General features: G+C 35.5%; 1 protein-coding gene across 1 annotated transcript in view; it reads left to right on the top strand.

The window, feature by feature from the left end:
• SAC9 (sacI homology domain-containing protein / WW domain-containing protein) overlaps window positions 1-22267 on the top strand; it is a 246422-nt gene that overhangs the window by 18182 nt on the left and 205973 nt on the right. Inside the window, exons 2-3 of the mRNA XM_089813780.1 lie at window positions 6732-7007; window positions 20848-21446. Coding sequence (XP_089669906.1) covers window positions 6992-7007; window positions 20848-21446 — 615 coding nt within the window. The 5' untranslated portion in view covers window positions 6732-6991. The remainder of the gene's footprint in view (window positions 1-6731; window positions 7008-20847; window positions 21447-22267) is intronic.

The following is a 22267-nucleotide window of genomic DNA, read 5'->3' as shown; positions in this document are numbered from 1 at the left end:
ATGCATGTTGGCATCCTTCTGTCATAAACTCCAAAATCCTTTAATTCTTAGTTGAGACATGACCCATGTCTGTACGTCAAGTTTGCTGCAATTGATCTGCAAAATGCCTTTGTAGTGATCCTATGACATCCTGTGGGTTGGGTTTGGAAACCTGAACATATACCTCATCTTGCACCAGTCCTCTGGTATCATCCCTTGGCCCCATAACTTGCTCTAAAGAGATCTCAACCTAGTGTGTACTCTCTTCTTCAATATCAATTACCTCCCTCCTCGTTGTTGGTACCATCACTTGATCACCAAGAGATCCCCCATCTACGGGCCTTGGTTCATATTGGATGTCTATTGGCTGAAAATGCCAAGCCATCAACCAAGTAGGAGAGGGGGGTGGGATTTCACCAATGCCCATTTGGAATTCGCTAGAAATCTATCCATTTGTATCCACGTTATCCATTCCATTAGACATTTGTGCTGCATCTCCACTTGACAAGTTTCCACCATTCAAATCTCCTATAGTATCTTGGTGTACAAGTGTACCCCTGGCTTCTGAACCTTTCTTTGGGGCTAGACCTTCAGCACCTTCTATTGTTGGGGTGATAGCTTTGGCAACAGGTACTAAACATTTGAATGCAGGGCTGACCCTTTGATTGTAGGGATCGAACCTTTAGTTGTAGGGGTTGCAACCTTGGTCATGGGAGTAATAGTTCCCTGGACAAGCAATACGACCAATGCCATAAGCATAACCTCTTTAACTCTTTGTGATTTAGTAATGCTCAATGTGGTTGGCCATACCTCATGTGTCATCAAAACAACCACCTTGTACGATTGATGAACTTGACATGCCACACAAGAGGTGACCATGCATGCCGAATATGGAAGATGTGTAGGAGTGAACACAACTTTTAACATTGTTAATCTTTTGGCTCCCTAGTCAGCTATTATTGGTGTTGTCCTTTCTACAGGTGTTGTCCTCTCTTCCACTTCCTCCACACTCTCCTCCTCAAATCATCATGTTGGTTCCTGTATAGCTTCCGATACTTCTACACCATACAAAATCCTCTCTTCTGTGCTCCCACAATCCTAGGAGGAAGAAATTGCCATAGTCTCTTTTTCCCCCTTACTCTCCTCATCCTCCTCTTCCTTTGTGCTGGCTGCATTGACATTGTCTGTAGTTTCTTGTCATTGCTTCTTTCGTAGGGTTTTCCCTTCTCTAGTGGTGAGTGTCTAAATACATACCGTAGTACGTGGTAGGTTTATATGGCCCGACTTTATTCGCTGGCACAAACTTTCTCCATTGGTTTAGCGTGTTGGCAATAGGGAAGTGTCCCTTGCGGGGCTTGCAACATGGCTTAATAACCTCTTGTGGTTCTATAACACTATTGGTTGTATTGGGCATTAACAGGTCGATCTTTTTGTGCAACGACAACCCTAACCATTCTAACAAGTGGTATCAAAGCTTGATCTCAAGTTCGAATCACACAACCTAGGACGAGTGACTTTGGGAGGGGGATTGTTGGTAGTGGACCAACGTTCCTCGTAGGGTTCATGACATGGCTTAACTGCCTCATGTGGTTCTATAAGACTAATGGTTGTATCAAGCATTGATTGGTCGAACTTTTGGTGCAATGACAACCCTGACCATTCTAACATAGTGGTACTTGCATTTACATGGCTTCCAAAAACAACAATATCATGTGATGAGGCATGTAGAAACCTTGATGCACTTTGAGAGTACTTGTGCCCCATTGCACACCCTTCCATTCATGAGATGGTTCATTAGCCTCACCATCTACAGGGCTATGTTAGAGGCGTTGTTTGATCCTGTAAGTTTGCTTTTCACCAAAATATGAATACATTTACATTCTGCTGAAACGATGAAGGATTTCTTTTGTTTCCTATGGTTGTTGCTGCTACATAAACTGTCCCATTCATGTGTAGTGAGGTCAGGATTGCATACTAAATTGAGCAACACTTCCTTTTACTCAGTAGTCATTTTGGATGAGGGTTTTATGGCGGAACGATCCTTGCGGGGGACACCAAATATTTTGTGAACTCCTTTGTTGCAAAGTATACCACTACTGTGTACTCAAATTATTTTATTATCGACTTTTGTGCATGGCCATCATACCTTTCATGTGTGACTAACTTGAAAATCCTCAAATCCCTCTAAAAGCTATTGAATCCTTCTAACATACTTGTCTAAAAACCAAGTCTCCATCTTACCCTTAATTATTCCATTAATTACAATCTGCAATTCTCAAAATAAATGAATTTTCTTTTCACCTTGTTTCTTTGCCATTTGCAAAGCAAATAGATTTGTCAAGCATTCCGCAACATTGTTCGTCCCTACTAGCAACACCTTTGCTCCTAAAGCCAAAATATTCTCTTCTATGTCTAAAATTGCACATCTTGCTCCACTGTGACCCAATTTACCTTTTGAGGCTCCATCAAAGTGAACCTTTATTCAACCTTCCCCCGTCTTACTCTCATTATCCTATTTCTCTGTTAGCTCAGTTTAATCGTTGATAATCCATTAACAAGTCCAACTTCTTTAACTTATAATTATGTATAGCAACTTGCAATTTTCATATTTACTATTATGTTAAAAAATTTCAGCTTCTTTTAGGTTCTTATTTTTTCAAATCTATTTGTATTGTTATGAAAAATGCAGATTATATCCACCCAACTACCATCCTCAATATTTGGATGCTTTCACTGTATTTTTAACCGAACGCCCATAACCCTTTCCTTGGAACATGGTGAGATACTGGTTTGTCCCTAAGTCACAAAGTTTGCCAAATTTTGGCCATTAAGGAATTCTTCAAACTCAAAGTAAAGCTTTAAATGTTTTTATTGTTTGACAATTCTTTTGTATAAGAGGCCTTGGGGTTTTAAAAAAAAAAATTAAATTATTGTTTTGAAAAGAGATCCTTTTTGAGCTAAATCTCTGCATGTTATGTTGAATTCTTTGGCAGACATGTTGATTGTTGCTTGGGATTTGTAGTTTCCAATGATTCAAGCAAGTTTTGGATTTCAATGCTAGCTAGATGTATCTAACTCTCCTAGGACTCAATTATCAGTTGTCAACAAATAAATTTTTTCTCTCTCTTCCTAGAATACCTCCCCTTTCTGTATTCTTGTTGGCGAAAAATTAATCTTTTGTTTTTACATCAAGGTTTCAGCTTTTTAAATGAATTTTAATATCTTATATAAATTTATATTACATTACCTTCTTATTCAGATTCTCTCTCTCTTCCTCTATTCTTATTTCTGATTCAAAAATATTTCCAAAGTGGTCCTTATTCCATTGGAGGAGCTTGCTTTGGATTGTTTTTAATTTTGGGATGAAGCAATATAATTTTGATCCTGCAACCTCTTATCTCCACCATTGTTCTTAATATCTTGATGAGATTTTCATCTCTGAGCCACATTTTTGCATATTTAAACGAACATTTCTTGGGTTTCCTATCCCCATTGATTGTTAACTGTGCTGGAAAATGATTAGAGCTAGAGTTTGGGAGAATATCAACCATGAGGTTATAGGGGTATTCGTGCCTCTAATGTTCCATGTTGTGAGCTTCATGGGTCTCTAGGAAGGATCTTCTCCTTCCCACTTTGAATAGCATTGTTATTTTAGCTTGACTGTCTGTTGACCCATTTTTCAACCTTAATTTTGTTAGAGATTTCCCCTCTTTTTTGTTGTCTTGGCACAATCAGGGGTATTTTTACCTTGATTGGTTTGTGCAATTTCTAAATAAATATCCATTACATCCTTGTCTATCTCTTCTTGCAAAGCTAACTCCCCAACTTCCTCCTTGTTTTCTTATTCCTCCTCTATTGCCAATATTGTAGCTATAATCATTTGTTTTTGTAATGATGCTTTATCCTTCCCTTTTGTTTGTTCCACCAGTCCACCCAAGAGATCATCTAAATTTCCTTGCTTATCTTCTTATGGTTGAGAGTGTCCATGTTAACAGCTTTGTAATATTTTCCATTTCCCTTTCTTTTATCTTCTTGCCTACATTTTTAGTTTCCTCCTTTACACTCTCTTGTTCTTTTGATCATTCATCTGCTTCTTTATTCACTCTTGTATCCTTCCTTATGTTTTCCTTTTCCAACTCTTTAGGGGAGCTTTCTTATTCCCTTTCCAATATTTCTCCTTCCTCTATATCCCTAATTTCATACTTATTTCCTTGGTTTTCTTCCTTTGCTGCTAACCTATTTCTTTACACTTCATCAAGACTGGCAGTTCTCTTCTCACTTCTTCTTAGAAGGAGTTTGCCTTATCTAATAGTTGATTGAGCTTCTTTTTGTTTTCCACTACTTTCTCCTTAACCTTCCTTCTTTGATCTGTTACCTTTTCTTGTTGTCCTTTGTGAGTATACTCTCAAATGAATCCACCTATCTGATTGTTAAATTCGATTTTGTATCCCTCCATTTGTGGTTGTTGACTACTCCAGTGCTTTCTTTGTTTGCCAATTCGGGGCTTTTGGCTATATTTTACTGTGGACTGGGGCTATATAGAATTTTGGTTGAATGCAATATCTTTCTATTTGAGTAACCATATCCAATAGTTTTGGAGTTTTTGTCTCAGAGTCTATTTCAATTAACAATTTAACCTCTATGCAGCTCTCATAGTTTTCTCTGAAGGCTGTGAATGAATCTAGTGCATTTACCTATTTCTTCTAGAGTTTCGTAGTGTAGTCATTCAACTGGTAAATAAGAAATTTAAATCCATTTAGGGCATGTTTTTGGTTGATAAGTTTTAGCATTGATATTTGATACCCTATGTACAAACTGAAAGCTGAAACCAAAAATTCTACAGGTTACCATTTAACAAGTTCCTTTTTATTAATTTTGTTTTATATTTTTAAAAGATGTAATTGTCTGTAAGGTTGGTTATACTTGGCTGGGGAGTACCCATTTCCACCAATTCATGACAGTCTCCATATTTTGCCCCAAACCGCCCCATTTTGCAAATACCTTGTGTGATCTATATTGTCCCCATTTCGCCTCTGTTTAATTTTTTAAGACAAATGCTTTGTATTCCCCTCTTTGGGTTTCCTGGGGGTTTCTATATTTTGCTCTTCTTGGATCACGATTGGATTGCAGTTTGTGCAGTTCATGCAATATTTTGTTTTACCCTTTTAAGACTTGGATGGGTTGGGGGTTAGACTTTCATCAAATTTTATTTGTGTGAGATGTTGATACTGTTCCTGTTGGCTTGAAGTCTGCAAGTATTATGCAGGTGTCTCTCACCATATTCTATGTTCGACTGAGAGGTATTCGATTAGCACTGTAGGCAACATGTGGGAATTGCAACTGGGATGTGGTTTGCCCTTGTTGCTACCATGTAGTCTAGGGATTTTGCATGATTCTTTCCTTTCTCCTTGTTCTCCTAGACTTGAACTCTTGTCATTCAAATTCTGAGCATTGCTTTGTAGTGAAAAGGTTTCCTCTGTCTAACATTCCTCCATATTTTTGCAGAGCTTATCTTTATATTTTGTTTGTTATGTGATTTTTAATTGTTTCTTAATTTTATTATTATTCAATATTAAAATTCTAATTTAAAAAAAATAAAAATTATAAATTATAATGCATTCATTATTTAATATGTGAATTAAAACATATTTTTCTGTTTATATTATTATTAAAATAAAAATAATATTAAAATTAGATTTTTATAATAATATCCTTATTATTTCCTCTATAAATTTGAATTAATGCATATTTATAGTTTTTAAAATTAATTAATAGTTAAATTATAAAAAATATTATAATGTATTCAAAATTTATATATATTATTGTTTTTTTTTTTCAAATTTATATATTTATTAAAAAAATAAAAATATATAAGGCAAATTTAGTGCAATAGCCTACAATACAATGGTAAAATTGTGAGCTTCTCTTCTGGGAGATCTTGGGTTCGAGTCTACTTAAGTTTAACAAGCATTAATTAATTAATCTTAATAAATAAAAATAATTAATCTAGGCTTCAGCCCATTACCAATCCAAAAATAAATAAATTAGTGCCAATTCTTTTACCTTGCCAATCTTCTTTCCCATCTTTTGTTGCCAGATTTGAATTTGACTTCAAACCTTGTGACCTATGTACGTCCCTTGATTCCTTTACCCATCTTTTTGACTAAAGGCTTAAAGTAATTTTTTATCTTTTATTTACTTAGAATTTGACCTGTGAGCCAATGGTTGGCAAGGCTTTAAGGAGACATCTGAAGCTTACTAGTCTTCATTTAACTATTTAACATGCATTCCTTTTTGAGAAGGCATCCAGCTTAGCATCTAGAAACATTTTTTTTTTCTAACGACGTTTTAACCATTATAGTGATCCTCCTAAAATTCACAATAAAAAATATAATATGTGCAATGCATTGAGTCTAGTTGTTGAAAACTGATGTCAAGGTAAGGAGAAACAATTTCATTCCTATGAACATTTTTGGGCTACCATGACTGTTTTGTGGCATATTATAAAGTAGTTGACTTATTCAATATTCTAGTATGAGGTGAGAGATTTTCTGCAACATTTTTATAAACCATCCATGCTGTAATCTTTTCTTCTTAAATCATTAATTTGCTTTTCAAATTTGAATTCATATTTTTGTGCTTTAACCTACTTGACCACCATTGAACTTTCTCATGGCTTCCTTATATTTGGTTATATGTTATCACCAGAAAGGCAAGCAGACTACCTGAATTAGTTTTTATGTTTGGTGCAGGTTGATATAATTTATGGAGAAACAATGACAGGCAGAATATAGCCATGGGAATTCAATGCAGTTGTTTCTACGCAGATTGATTCTACCAAACAAAGATATGTCTGGTAGTCTTTGATATAGTTTTTGTTGATGCATTCTTCGTATTGAAACAAGTGGGGAGATAGTTTTTACATTTAGCTCCAATGAGGTGTTCTTGGCAAACGGGAGTGATGAGTCAATGAACATTGGAAAGTTGCAGATTTACATTTTGATAAAGAGAAATGGCTGACAGAAATGGTGAGCGTTTATTTTTTATATTGATATCTTAAATTAGACATCTACTTGGCTGCTAGCTAAGATTTTGTCAAATATAGTCAACATTATTGTGTACTATCTTTCTTTCCCTTACCTTTCAATGGTCTTTGCACTGTATCAGCTTTTTACTATCCATATTTTAATTGTATTATGGCATTTTAGAAGTGTAAGTGTAAATTATTACAATTAGCATTATTTCCATGCTAATTTCAAATACTTAATGAATCACATTATTATGAGAAGGCCTTAATTAATGTTCAAGTTGCTCCTGTATTTGATGATAGCTTATTTCTACATTTGATTGTTCTTCCTATTTGTAAGTATATTTTAGTAATCAAAGTGCATACTTTTCTCCTTTTAATAATTTCCTCTGACTAAGAACCATCCCCCTAATTGTTAAGACTTGTGCAATGATAGTAAAAAAATTGGATTATATCTGTTGTGATTATCTAATGTATTATGCAACATGATATTACTTATGTGGCATTGGATGCACAAAACATTTTGTGAATCCAGAAGTAGGCTTTATGCTGAAAGTCGACAGGTTGATGAGTTAACATCCTCCTCTACTCACTCACATAACTTAGAGGTGTTTGCATGTTTATTCAGTTTCTCTCCCTTGTCTTTATATTGTAATGGGCATGAATGAAAGGTCATGGATGAAATTGCCTATTCCAGATACTTAATTGAAGGATGACTTGAGTCCTAGTTAAAAGGATTCTAAAAATAAGTATTTCTGAAAGGACTTTTTAGAACTGGGCAGATTGAGAGGAGCTTGCTACCAATAACATCTCAGATCAGTCAGTGAGGATTCCAAGTTGTAATGTCCCCACTTGAGCATTCTGAAACAAAAGTCTTAACTTGAGGTGAGAACTTCAATATATTAATAAATAGAAATTCAACAAATTTGAAGAATTTTCATTATAATATTCAAATTAAAATCCTAAGAATAATTCAAAAGATGGAACTTATCATGATTTAACCACCACAACCTCCCTTCTCCTGTGTTTTGTCTTGTCTTTTTCTATGATAAGCCTAATCCTTAGGGAGGCACTGTAATCGGATCCTCAGCTTCTTGGGGAGGACCTCTTGGGGATCTAGTTGCCTTATGCTTATTCTAGAATGATCCTCAAGCTATATCGCCATCTCGTTACAAATTTCTCCTCTAAGGCCTTATGGATATCCTTTACTTGGTATATCCATTCTTATAATCCTTGGGAGAGGCTTTATCTTTTCTTGGGCCTTATGGATAGCATACTAGGTTTATCCATCCTCACTAAGTAAATGTCTGTAACTCTTACAATATATATTGATCTTTGAAGATATGTAAGCTCTACCTTAGTTCCTTTCTAGGAATTTTAACACCAAGAATATCCATCTTCAGAGATATGCAATCTTTGCTCCTTTGTTTCGATTGCGAGCTCCGATACTAGCACTAGAGCTCTCTACTAGTATGCTCAGGCAACCTCTCTGCTGAGCTTGATTGGGATTGATATTGACTGCCCCCCTCCATATCAGTTATCACTAGATGCCCTTGTTCACCTCCTTCCCTCACGTCAGGAGTTGAATGAGCATGCCAAACTTGATATCTACAGACGATACATTACCACTACCTGGAGTAACCCTCTCGGAGGTTTACATCCGCGGATGGCCTTCTATGTTGAGCACTTTCTGGAGATCCATGATGGGGTTGTTGTTCATCCTAGCTACTTATCTCGACGTTGGTGTCATGCCCTGTGTATCTCTCTGGGCTCCTTTAGAGTTGGCTCTCACCGTCTTTGGGCCTAGACCGACCATCATATGGATAGAGATGACCGGATCTGTCAGCTGTGTGCTTTAGCGGAGGTCAAGATAGAGAATCACTTTATTTTCCATTGGAGATTTCATTGCCAATTCCGAGATTGTTTCTCTCTTTCAGCATTCTTCAATTACATTGATCAGCGGTGTCTCACACTTTACCTCCAGAAGCCACCTTGCTTTGCGATAGTACTTTGTAGTCACTACTCCCTCATTGTCACACCTCTGATCAGCTCATTACTGCCTTCTTCTCACCTTTATCTCTATCATGGGGAGTGAAAAGGCTGTCCATTACTACCACCACCAGTCAATCCAGGTCTGTGAAACCCCACAACAGTTTTTCCCGACAATGACACTCCTCCACTAGCTCTCAAAGACAGTTTAGGGCTCATGATCACCCGCAGTTGTATCCTTCGGTGACTGATTTCTTTTGGCCAAAGGAGGATCCCTAGTCCTTGCCTTTGGCACTTCTCTTCTCTTCTTGCTTCTTGCCTACTTTTCTCGAACACCGTTTGGTGCTTTTGCTTTTTTCAGTTCTCTTGTTGTAAGCTCTTAGTCCGATAGACCCTTTTGTGTTCTTTTTTTGGACATTAATAATATTATCTTATCTTTAATTTCATTCTAGGAATTTCAACATTCACCAACAATGTCCCTGATCTCAACCTAATTTGCTAGCTGATGTAAACTCTTATTTGATAATGATGATTCATAAAATAGATAGGATAGAAGTTATGATCTGATCATAAACTCCTTAAGTTTATTAAAGATAATCAGACAAAGTAACATGGTTATGATCATACTTATAATATAAATATATTGCTTTGCATCATTCAGATACATAATTAGGTGTATAATTCAAATAAATTAATTTCTCAGATATATATACTAGATCATCTAGATATATAGGTATAATTCTAATTTCATATATTTATGTATGTATGTATGTATATGGTTTTGTTTCATTTCCCTTATATCTACGTATAGTTCTGACTTCATTTCCACACGCACATGCACATGTACATGCACGCGTGTGCACGCACATACCCACCCACCCACACACCCACGCACACATAGAGGACCAAAACAAAGCTTGAACTCCCATATTACATATCCAAAAATGGCCTTGTTTAACCAGCAGAGCCCCCCTCTCTTGAGAGTATTCTTGATCATAAAGCCTTTACTTGTCAAGTTATACCTGGGTACATCCATTCCATCAACTCCACTTAAATATTTAACATTAAAGATTTTGGCCCAGTCCTGATCCTGATTGATACATCATCTCCAAAATAATTTAGCCACAAGAGCCCAACCATTCATACCTGCCTGACACAAGCTCAAACCACCCTCCTATTTTGATCTACAAATAGAATCACATTTAACAAGACTCTACTTCGAAGATAGTAAATTACCCTGTACATAAGAATTGTCTAGTGAGGGCATCAAAGTCCTTAATAAAATTTGCAAGAGCAAACAAAACAAGACATTTGTAAATGGGGAGAGCCTAGATCACAAACTTTATGAGAGTCACGTTGCTTGTGGGTGAGAGCCATCTATTAGCCCAATGACTAACCTTTCGACAAAAGTTTATCCAAAATATTCAGAATTTGCAAATAATCAGAATTTCAACATTTATTCCTAAGGGACAAGTTAATTGATGATTGGGCGAATTGATGACTGTAGTGCGAAGGCAAGTCGGTTTTGAAGATCTTGATGAAGAATCAGATCTGTTTTGATGATCATGAAAATGATCAAAAACATGATTGATTGCTTTGATGACAATGTCAAATTGATTGAACAAGGATTGGTGATGTATGACATCAACGAACTCTGACAATGCCATAAAATTGATTTGTTCAGGCACTGAGGGACTCGACAGTGTCGGGGATCAAATTGGAGATGATTGATGATGAGTTGAGTCAATTTGATAAATCTGACAAGGATTTGATAGGGCTTGATTAAACATCGGGGGACTTGACAATGCCCAAGATTGATTTGAGAATGTTTGGTGAAGATTTGAAATGATGATGATAAATCTGACAAAGATCTGATAGGTTTTGGATTAGGCATTGAGGGACTCAATAATGCTTGAGATTGATTTGAATCTAGAGTTGTTTTCAATCGATTAGGGTTGATTTGAAGAAGGTTTGGGATGATTTGAATGGGTTTTGAAATATTTAGAGTTATTTTAGGATGATTTTGAAACATTTTGAATGATTTTGATAAGGATCAAGCCGAATGATTGAGGTTATGATTCAATGGGAGAGAAATGTTAGTGTGTGTTAATGATGAATTTGTAGGTGCAAACAACTTTTGGGTGTCTACAACTGCACACATAATTTACATGTATATAAACATAAAGTCTAGGTCTGATGTCATTTCTACCATGTATATATAATTTATGTATATATAAACATATAAGTGAAGTTTTGATTTACTATCTGCTATATATAAGTTATATGTATAAACATATAATTATTGTTCTGATTTCATTTCTACTATATCTATTAATATATAAGTATAATTATGATTTTGTAATCATGTCTGTATATATAATCTTTTATCCTTGTAAAAATCTGTTTATGATTAATCTTCTACCTTATTCTCTTTGCTTCAATGTTGGTGTGTATCTGCTTCACACATCCACCATACTTATTTCTAGAATAATCCTTTATTTCTTTTTGTTCCCCTATCCCTTATTCATCCATTCGATTAAGATGCAGTCTATATTCTTCTCTTCTCCTTATTCGGTCAGAGTCTGCTGACAGCATTTATGTAAAGTGCTGATTGGATATTTAAGACTGGTCATTGTTGAATGTGTTCTGATCCACATATATGCTAGAGTTGGTCTTCCAAATTACTACTTTTTCTTGATTCTAATGCCCTTGCTAAAGATGATTTTGAGTGTCATATATCTTGTGATTGGGTATGATTGGTTGTGTTCAAAAGGCTCATGTCATATCTATTCATAACCATTGCTTTTCCTTAAGGCCAATCCCACCATTTTGGAATTAATTCATTTAGGATAGCCTTGGTTTAGTGCTAATTTATAATTGATGTAAATTCTTAATGAAGTGGAATAATTTATCCTCTCTTCAAACGGAAATAGGTAATATAAACCCTTAGATAAGGATAAAATCCATACTCAGGACTTTCAATAGCTAGTTAATCAGATATATTTTATAAGAGAGTATAAGACTTTATATTAGTATTTGATTTACATATTAATATTATAAGGACAATATATATTAAAGAAATCATATTATAATTTATATAATATTAAGATTTAATATGAAGTGTATATTATAATATATTATTAACATTAATAGTTGCTTATATTATATTCATTCATTATCAGAATAAGTTAATTATAATGATAAATTATAGTATAGTTTATTCATTCGTTAAATTTTTTAATAGTAAATTTTAAGGGGATATCACACATGGTGACTACAACTAAAGCATCACATACATTCATTCCACATTTAAGAACTTATTCATTTTAAGCACTATGAAGTTAACAAAATCCACTTTTTAGCTTTGATTTTTTTTCTCTATTTTTATCAAAGTAATGTGACTTGGACCTGGCTCAGACTCGGCAAGGGTAACTTGACTTGTGACTCGACTCGAACTCGTCAGTGACTCGACAGTGCCTCGACAAAGTGAAAAAACTTTGAAATTTTGAGATTTTTTAGGATTTAAAGAACATTCCATGCACCCATTATTGAATAAAGCTTAAAGATACAATAACATCATTAAATAGAAAGTAATTTGATCATAATGCACATACTTAAAAAGTTAAACATACTTCGATTACATAAATACACTATACAATACTACAAAGGTAAATTGCTAAATACTAAACAGTAGTTGAAGGAAATATTAGAAAAGTAAAACATAGATATATAAAATGATAAATCCATGAAACCCATCAAAATGTATATGAAATCCAACACATCAATAGTCATCATCAAATGTTACAAATTCCGATCATATGTTATGTTAAACAAAAAGTTAAAACAAGACTATAGCTATGGCTCCTAGTCCTCATTGTCATTGTCATCCTCATCCCCAACCTCAACCTTAGGCTCAATATAATCTATAAAATGGCTCTTAGTAAGGCGTCTAAGGTAGGTTGTGGATGAGTAATTAGCCATAGCATCAGCCTGTGAGGTGCCTCTAGGATCAACTATAGTCTTTGGCTCTGCCAGTGCCTGTAAGGTGCCACTAGGAACAACTGGAGCTCTCTGGTCCTTTGCTGCCATAGCCATGGCCTTAGCCTCTCTGTTTGCCTCGTTAACCCACTCTAGGTCCTCATCATCAAAGACACGATCAGTAGCCTCAGTGATCCACTCAGACTCTGGATCAACCTCTAGAGTAATTGGAGAGGTGTCACTCAACCTCTAGAGTAATTGGAGAGGTGTCACTCAACCTCTAGAGTAATTGGAGAGGTGTCACTGTCCAAAATCTCCCTGGTCTTAATGCACAGGTTGTAATGCACAAAGACTAGCTTATTCATTTTCTCCACAGACAACCTGTTACGCCTCATCGAGTGGATGTGCTCGAGCATGCTCTAGTTGCGTTCACATCTAGAAGTGCTTCTTGGCTAGCTCATTATGCAGATGGCGATTTTGTTGAAGGTTTTTGGCTGACGGCCCAAACATTTGCCACCATCTATCTGAATTTTGAAAAAAAGAAAAAAAAATATTAGTCTCATTTCAAACTTTGAACTTTAAAGCTAGAAATTTAGAAACTAGATTGTATAAGGCTTAAGCTGCAATTTTTACTTGGTTGCAATTTTGTACGACCTTCTTTGCAATTTTGACTTGAAAAAATGGGCCCTGATGCATTATTATAGGCATCCATCTCAAGCAATATATCTGTGGCATTAGTGGCCATCTTCGATATCATAGTGTATAGGCCACTAAGAACCTCCTCATCTGCCTTGAAATCTTCACGGAAACGATATGCCGGATTGAGGTAATAGGCTACTGTGTGGATGGGCTTATGAAGCTGATTTTGCCATCTCCTATCAATTATGTCCCAAATAGGGCCATACTTGTCCTCAAATCCTACATATTTGGCCTTAATAGCCTCCTTGGCCCTATCCATGCCCTCATATATGTAGTCCATAGCGGGCTTTTCCCCATTAGCAACTCATAGGAGGGCTACAAGGGGCTTAGTGATCTACAAAACAATTAAACAAAAAAACAATTTAGTGAATGATGTAACTTTGCAAAATTGCACAATGAAAATAAAACAAAAATATGTATGAGATAAATTAATTTATAAAATTTTAAGACTTAAGTTTTTAAAATTTAAATTACCTCCACAATCTTCGTACATGGCTCCCAAAAACCTTCTTCATCATAAATGCATTTTGTTGCATCTATCCCTACAAGTGCGGTGGCAAAGGAGGAGGAACTCCATTGTGGACCAACAAACATGCACCTCAAAGCTAACCTTGAACTCAACAAGAATTTTAGTGTGATAAAATTAGAGGCAAATCTTGTGATACTGGGACGAACCAACTCCTTTCCCTTCATGTATTCCCTCATAATGCTGAGGACCAAGGCATCATTATAGATGAACTTGCAAAGATTTTTGGCCTTAGCAACACATGATTTCACCCATTCAAGCTTGCCGATATCCTCTAACATGAGGTTGAGGCAATGGGCCGCACAAGGAGTCCAAAAGATTCTTGTGTGTCTCTCCATCAAAAGTTTTTCTGCAATAATTTTAAATTAGTTAGTAAACAATGAAAAATTTCGATGTATTAAAAATCTTTTAATTTTCAAAATTTAATGAAAAACTAAAATAATTCTTTTAGAACGTAGAAATTAAAATTTTACTTGCAGCAACATAATTAGTTGCATTATCAGTCACCACTTCGATAACATTCTCTTTCCCTGCCTCCCTTATGACCTCCTCAATAGCCTCACATAAGAATTTTGCATTTTTGATATGTGAGGAAGCATCTATAGACTTCAAAAACATGGTGGATCCTGAAAGTGAAAATGAAACAGAATAATTATCATTGAATATTCAATAAAATAAAATTTTAGTTATTCAATAATACATTAGATTTTAAACTTCAAGAAGTGGAGAATGATGAATTACCTCTGCTAGAAACAAGAAAATTTAGGAGGGTCCTATTCCTCCTATTTGTCCATCCATCCATCATAATGGTACACCCCCTTTGGCTCTAAATCTTTCTATGGTCCTCCAACTCAAGTTTCATCTCCTCAACCATTTCTAGTAAGAGAGGGCCACTCAACTCATCTTCAGTGGGGGCTTTAAACCCCGCACCACAGATGGAAACCGCAACAATCATCCCCTGCCAATAAGGAGTCCTGTTACATTTATAAAAAACATTTTAATTGGCATATTTCAAATTTTCAACATCAAGTTAAAATTATAAAATTGAAATTAAAACTTAAAAGTTTAAAATGTAAATCAATCAAATATAAATGAAGTTGAAGTACTTGGCTGCTATAAATGGAATGTTGAAGAAAAACAAAAACTTGCAAATTGCTCTTATTCCAGCTTCATGGATCTTCTTGTTCCAGACCAACCTCTCAAGTGAGGGTTGTGCACCGGGAGTGGAATGTGGCACAAAAAAATTGTCCAACCTAGATTTTCTAACTCTAGGACGAAAGGTATATCCAGTACTACTAGCAGGGGCAGCACCACTAGTAGTGCAAGGAATAGATGTAGAAGTACAACTAGTAGAAGCACTAAGACGATAGGGGGGAAGGGAAGAACCTTCTCCAACACAACCTATTGAACCTAGGGTTGTAAAACTAGATACATAAACATTTCCAGATGATCGTGGAAGGGAATTGGAACCAATCTGAGCTAACTCTGCTAATTGTTTTTGTTTTAATTTCTTTTCTTGTTCGTATTTTTCTAAGGCAACATAACAAAAACATTGAGCCTTAGGAGTTGCAACTTTACAAGGCTCAGCATGATGAACACGTATGCCAGCAATATGATATTTCAATCTATTTATCCCCCCATTATTAACGACCTTACAAAATAGGCATTTTGTTTGAGTTCTACCTCTACTCAGAAAGTCTATGATGTACTTCCAACACTCATCTTTTTTATTGCCTTTAGAGAGCTTGGGTTTTTTTACCTCTAGGAGCCATTATAAGTAAGGAAAAATGTAAAGATTGCTGCAATAAGACATTTTAGACCAAATATTACCATTTAAGCATTGTATTTTATGAAGATCTAAAGTAAAACAAAACCCATAGATACAAAAAAAATTCATTCAAAAGACCCATAAGAATAGAGAAAAAAATCATCAAAATCTAAAAAATCAACTCTTATCTCTTTGAAATGCGTTCAGAAGTGTTGAGAAGAGCTCCTATAAACTCCTCGATGATCTAAATGCAAGCGTATAGTTGCTTCAATGTCACAAATGCAAGCTTTTATCCTCTTCCTTTTAGCTGGTTGCAAAACAATGACACTCTATTTCTCGTCTTCCTCTCTCTCTCTCTCTCTCTCTCTCACACACACGCGTGCGCGCACACACACACACACACAATAGAGTGTTATGAAAGCCCTTTTAGGGTCTTAAGCATAAAAAAGAACCTAAAAATATATTAAAAAACTAAGCAATTTTTTATATTTTAACTTGCCCAGACTTTGATTGTTGCGGCTGGGTCATGACTGTCATGACTCGTAAGTCACGCCTTGACTCGCGAGTCAGGCGAGTCACTCTTTGACCTGCTGAGCCCGGGTCACGGGTCATTTTGACCCGGCAAGCTTTCCCTGATTCGCCGACTCGGGAGACTCGCCCGACTCGCAATGAGTCTCGTTACTTTGATTTTGATAGCTATATGAATCCACTTTTTCGTCCTTGTACCCATTTCCTTTGGCTGCAATGATCTTATGACAATGATAAAAATGTGTTCTAGATTTGTACGTTTAGAGATGATAGAATTGCAATTTTGTATTGATTGTTTTCGCTACTACGACCACAGGACATGTCTTTGACATCTTTCTAAGTGTGATAGGAATGTAATATACCAAATCAATAAGTGTTCTTAAACCCTTAGTCACAGGTCAAAATGACGTATTGTTCAGAGGTTGACTAGTGTATAAATGAGTGGGATAGATTGGCCATATAGTTGGTGGTTTTGGAAGATGCTGTATGGTGTGAAATGGCTGACTATGTGGGTTGACAAGGTGGTTCATATGGTGTGCGCAGGGGTCGTACAGTGGGTTTGTTGTTGTTGTTGTAGGGTGGAGATACTGTATGATGTGGCCAAGTGGGCCGTATGAAGGTTGCACCAAGAAGACCATATGGGTGAGGGTGGAATGGAGATACTGTATGCCAGAATGGTGTTTGGCAGGCCATGCGATGAGGGTGAAGTGAGGTGGGTTGTATGGAGGGGATAATGGGTTTGTACAGTGCTGGTTTTGGAAGATGCTATGTGGAGGTAGTGTCATGTAGATCGGGGGCCGTAGGATGTGGGGATTGGAGAGTGGTGTGCAAAATTGATGGAGGTTGCAGAGTGGACGACAACAAGTTATGTTGACAATTGCCAATGGACGATTACATAAATAATATTGCACAAGAACAATAGAGAGACAATGCCAAGAAATAAACGATACCACAAGTTGCATTAATGCTGAAAACGTAAGTACAAGATAGAGAAGTTCAAATTTTCCAGAACTGAAGCTAGAGAGTACACAAACATAATAGGATGAGGCTGAATCCCACTGAAACTGCACCAACCAAATAGGGAAGGTCTTTCACTTCCAAAATGGGGAAGACAATAAAAACTCCCACTGGAATTTGCACTACAATAAAAAAAATTCAAGTCATGTACCTAAAACAATCCTACACATTGGCCATAAATACCCCATTGGAGGAAAACTCTAGAGGTGCACAACAAGTGCCGACACAACAACAAACACCTACGGCTAAAAAATAAAGATTGGTCTGAGATATACATAAATCAATTGGGACCCAAAATACAAACTTTATTATTTGTTTTTATTTAGTGACGAGTGTATTACATGGAAATTTTACACCGAGCTTATGTTTATCCCTTTTGGATGAAGTCAAAGTCAGACAATTGTCTCATTGCCTCAAGTTATACAAATTTGTCAGTTCGATATGTTGAAAATTTAGAAGGATGATATGTGCATCCTTAAACTCTTATACATGTGAAGGTTGGTAATTGGATAAGCCATGACCCATAGCTTTGTTTGGTAGTTTTTTGTGCAACCCTTCTTGTATAAAATGAGTGAGATACATTGAGAATGCATCATTTACCCTTCTATAGTTTCTTTTCTCATGCAGCTGCAACTAGGGATATCAATCATATACCTTGAGTTGACCTCTCCTATTTTCTACTCCTTTACCATAGAGGAACTGATATGAAATTTCTTTGTCCTTTCCAAGTTCCTCAACTGTATGGCCAAGTTGTCACTTATCATCTTTGCCTAGTTTGTCATAATCAATCTGGCAAAAATCTTCTCTATGAATTAGAACATCCATGTTCCATACATTGCACCTTGAGGTGTCCTCACGATCCTACTGAATAGAAATATCTTATGGCTATACTCATCCTTAAAATTATTGCATATGAGCCTCTTTGGTAGCTTGGAATGATGCTTCCTTGCTTCAATGACCCTTCAATTGTTTATGAGAGCTATGCATCTATCCGGCTTCTTTTCAAACATTGCTTGAGATTCTTCCTTAGTTCAAGTCAGCATTCCTTGATGATAAGGAATCCCAAATGTTCCTCTTACTGCTTCTTTGAGGAATGCAAGTATTACTCCTTCAGGTGTCTTTATTGTCCTTGATTGTGGATCACAGTGTCTCACACATTTGTTCATCAATTTATTGCGGTAAATTGCTGGTGGGAAGCTTGCTGCTTGGTATATTCCATTCTTCATCATGCTGACTGCCAAAGAAGATAGCATTTGTTTCAGAGTTCTATACATCCTTTGCTTGATCTTGTCCATATCTAGCTGCTCAAAGTTAGTATTTACAACTTTCATCCATTTTGATGACATTTGAGACTCTGTAAAGAAACCTTTGAGCATGTTCTTCATTTGTGTCTTAATTGCAGCTATTCCAGTTTTCAATCCTGACATGATACTCTATCAAACTCAAACAGAATGACTTTGGAGGGTAATTAATATGGGAAGGGAGAATAATATATTCCAAACTTGCTTGAGTTTTGGTTTTACAAATAAATTTCAGACATTTCAATGTTCTAAAATCCGAATTTGAAATCAAATAATGCCAATACTGGAAAAGACATAATCATTTGACTAAATTTGGAAAATAATGTCCCATAAACCTGAAATTTCTAAAATTTCAATGAGGTCTGATAATAATTTGGCCATGTGAATTTTTCGCGCCAAAATGAGGATTTTGAATGATGAATCAAATAAATTCAACAATCTTGTCCTTTATTCTGGATAATTGATGAGCCCCTTATCCTCTCTCCTTATGTGATTTGGAATTATGAATTTCCCTCAAACTTGCTGGTCTTTCTCTGGTAATTTTCTCTTATTTGAAGAGGAATCAAATTTGTGAGTTGGATGGTTATTGCTCTTCATCTTTATAGACTTGTGAATCCATTATTAAGGTGGTCAGCTCATGTTTTATTTACCTTTCCTTAAAAAAATGATAAAGCTCACGTTCTTTCTCTGTCATAGGCAATTTACAGAAACTTTCTTTAGGTGACTTGCAAAAATAATAAATAAAGCCTTTGAGTTTCTTGATTTGCAAGGTATAAGGAGACTCAAGTTTCATTGGTGGAAATTCGATCTGCACAGGGACAAATTTGTCCCTACATTTTGCCCAATATTTATCCATACTTTTAATGCAACCCCCATAGGTAAGTTGATTTCTGAGCCCTGAGTGGAAAATGGAACCTCATAGGAATTTTTTTTGGTTCCCAACTGTTATGTCAAGATTTAGCCGAACATTTGATGCAAACCCCCATAGGGAATTTGATTCTTAGCTTTGAGTGGAAATCTAAACATAGCGACAAAATTGATTTCAACAATAGCTTGCAACCACTTAGCATTCTATATGATTTCCTTGTAATCCTTACAACCCTTTTGCATTTTGACACAGTCGACATCAAAACCACAAGTCTTGTTTACATTTGAAAACTAGGGACTATGACTACCTTAAGGATTTACTCATGCCTTGAGGGATTTGACCTCTGATACTAGCATTTCCCAAAAATAGAAACTTCTAAAAAATAGGGTTTTTGAAATTGACCCATTAGTGCTCAAAATAGGAAAAAAAGAAAAAAAGTACCCAAAGTGCTAAAAATGAAATGTTGCAAAAATAAGAAAAAACAAGAAAAAAGAATTTATTTAAAAATAAAAAGTTGTCTGAAATCATCCTGGGAACTTGTATTTTTCGCCATTAACCTATCTGAACACATTTGTATCATCAGAATATCCTTCTAACCATGCTGGCACCAACCTGAAGAACAACATTGGCTGTATCATTGTGGGGGTGACCTATTTGCCCTTCCTTGATGACAACTTTGAATCTGATGAAAACTGGGAGTCCCTGATTGCAATGCGACAACATCACAACAGGATGGGTATCAGCTCTTGGGCCTAGGGATAATGGACAATGAATTTTTTTCTCAGTAAATTAAAACACAAGCTTTCATGTTCTTAGATTATACTTAAAGAGTCATCCAGAGAAAATCTCAGAAATCTCTGCTAAGGTGTACTGATGTTTGCTGTTAAATATTGAAACATTTATACCTTGAGGAATCTTTTGGAAACTAAAAAGGTCAAACTAATTTCCTCAGCATTATGTTGAACTTTACTAACTAATGCTATGCTCTAATGATACTCAAAAAAGGACATCTTTGTAGCTAAAGGGTGGAGTTTAATTTCTTGTTTTACCTTATCATATATCATGTTCCTTTTAGCTTTCGTTGGCTCAGATCCTTGATTTCTGGCTTCGGGTAACTTCTACAATGTATTTTATCTTCTAATGCAAATTTTTTTCACTTTAATGCAGCTTATTCTTTGAGGGACACCTCTGTGCTTATTGTGGAGTTGGAATCCTGTGAATATTATATAATCGTGAGTTTATCAACAAGGAAAGACACACAAGTTATCTACATTGATCCAACAACTGGGGCACTGCTGTATACAGCACGGGAGGGGTTTGACATTTTCTCTTCTGAGGCTGAAGCATTGGATTTTGTCACTGCTGGATCGCATTGGATGTGTAAAAGTACTGTACATGCTAGAGCAATTTTGGGCTATGCAGCATTGGGTAGCACCGCATTGCTCATAGTTGCCACAAAACTTGTGGCTTCGATTCCAGAACTTCCAGGCGGGGGATGTGTTTACACTATAGCAGAGAGTCAGTGTTTTAAAATTCAACTTCAAAATCCTCAAGTTCAGTATAAGGGGGAATCAAAAAATATTCAGGAGTTTGCAGATATTGATCTTGATGGGAAATATTATTTTTGTGAAACAAGGGATATTACAAGGCCTTTTCCTAGTGAATCATCAGTTTTGAATCCAGATCAAGAGTTTGTTTGGAACCAGTGGTTATCATCACCATTTAGGGATATAGGACTCCTGCAGCATTGTGTTATTCTTTTGCAGGTATATTTTTCATTTCTAAATTGTTGTTTCCAATGCAGCAGTGAACAGTTAGCTTCTGAGAGTTTCATTTGTGCAAAACATTATGTTATGGCATAGAAATGATATCATAGAATACCAGCAAGTTTTTGTCTGAGATGGGCATTATTCATTTGAGGGATATTTCCTAAGTGTTCATAGCAAATAAATTGTTTGATCATTTTAACAAGGGAACATCCACCTCATATTCTTTATTCTTTCCAAGTTAATGGTGAAAAGTTTGTTTTACTGTCATGCCCAAAATACAAGGGCAAAAACACACACAATTTTTTTGTTATTTTTATTTTTAAAACAATAATAATTAAATTTCATAAGTTCGATATGTTTGTGTTCACGGTTAAAGTATAGGTTCTCTACCTGTCATCTTAAGTATATAATCTTGAGGAGAAATAAATCGTTAAATTTTGAACTCTTGTTATTATCTTAATATCGACATTTGTTTCGTTATTTCATTTCTTATACAACATTATATTTAAAATTATTGAATAACCATTTAAATGAATACGGGTCTAATTAATTGAAATATTAAATCAAGAACTAAATAAGATAAAGTCACATCTAGTGTACACATAAATATACTTTATTTTACTTTATTCAAATTACAATTTTATTTAATTCCATGATGATTTTTTTGAAATTAACATTCTTAATTTAATAACAATATAAAATAAACTTAAATTTCACCAAATGTTAAAACAAAACAATTCAACCTTTCTTATTAGTCTTACATAAATTTACAACTAATATTAATTTTATAACTTTTTAACTAATAAATCAAACAAGCC

This window comes from Cupressus sempervirens, chromosome 2 (assembly GCF_028749045.1).
Source record: "Cupressus sempervirens isolate cs-2001-9-10 chromosome 2, ASM2874904v1, whole genome shotgun sequence".
Taxonomy (NCBI): Eukaryota; Viridiplantae; Streptophyta; class Pinopsida; order Cupressales; family Cupressaceae; genus Cupressus; species Cupressus sempervirens.
Note: the sequence above shows the minus strand (reverse complement) of the source record. Positions and strands in the feature narration are given on the sequence as shown.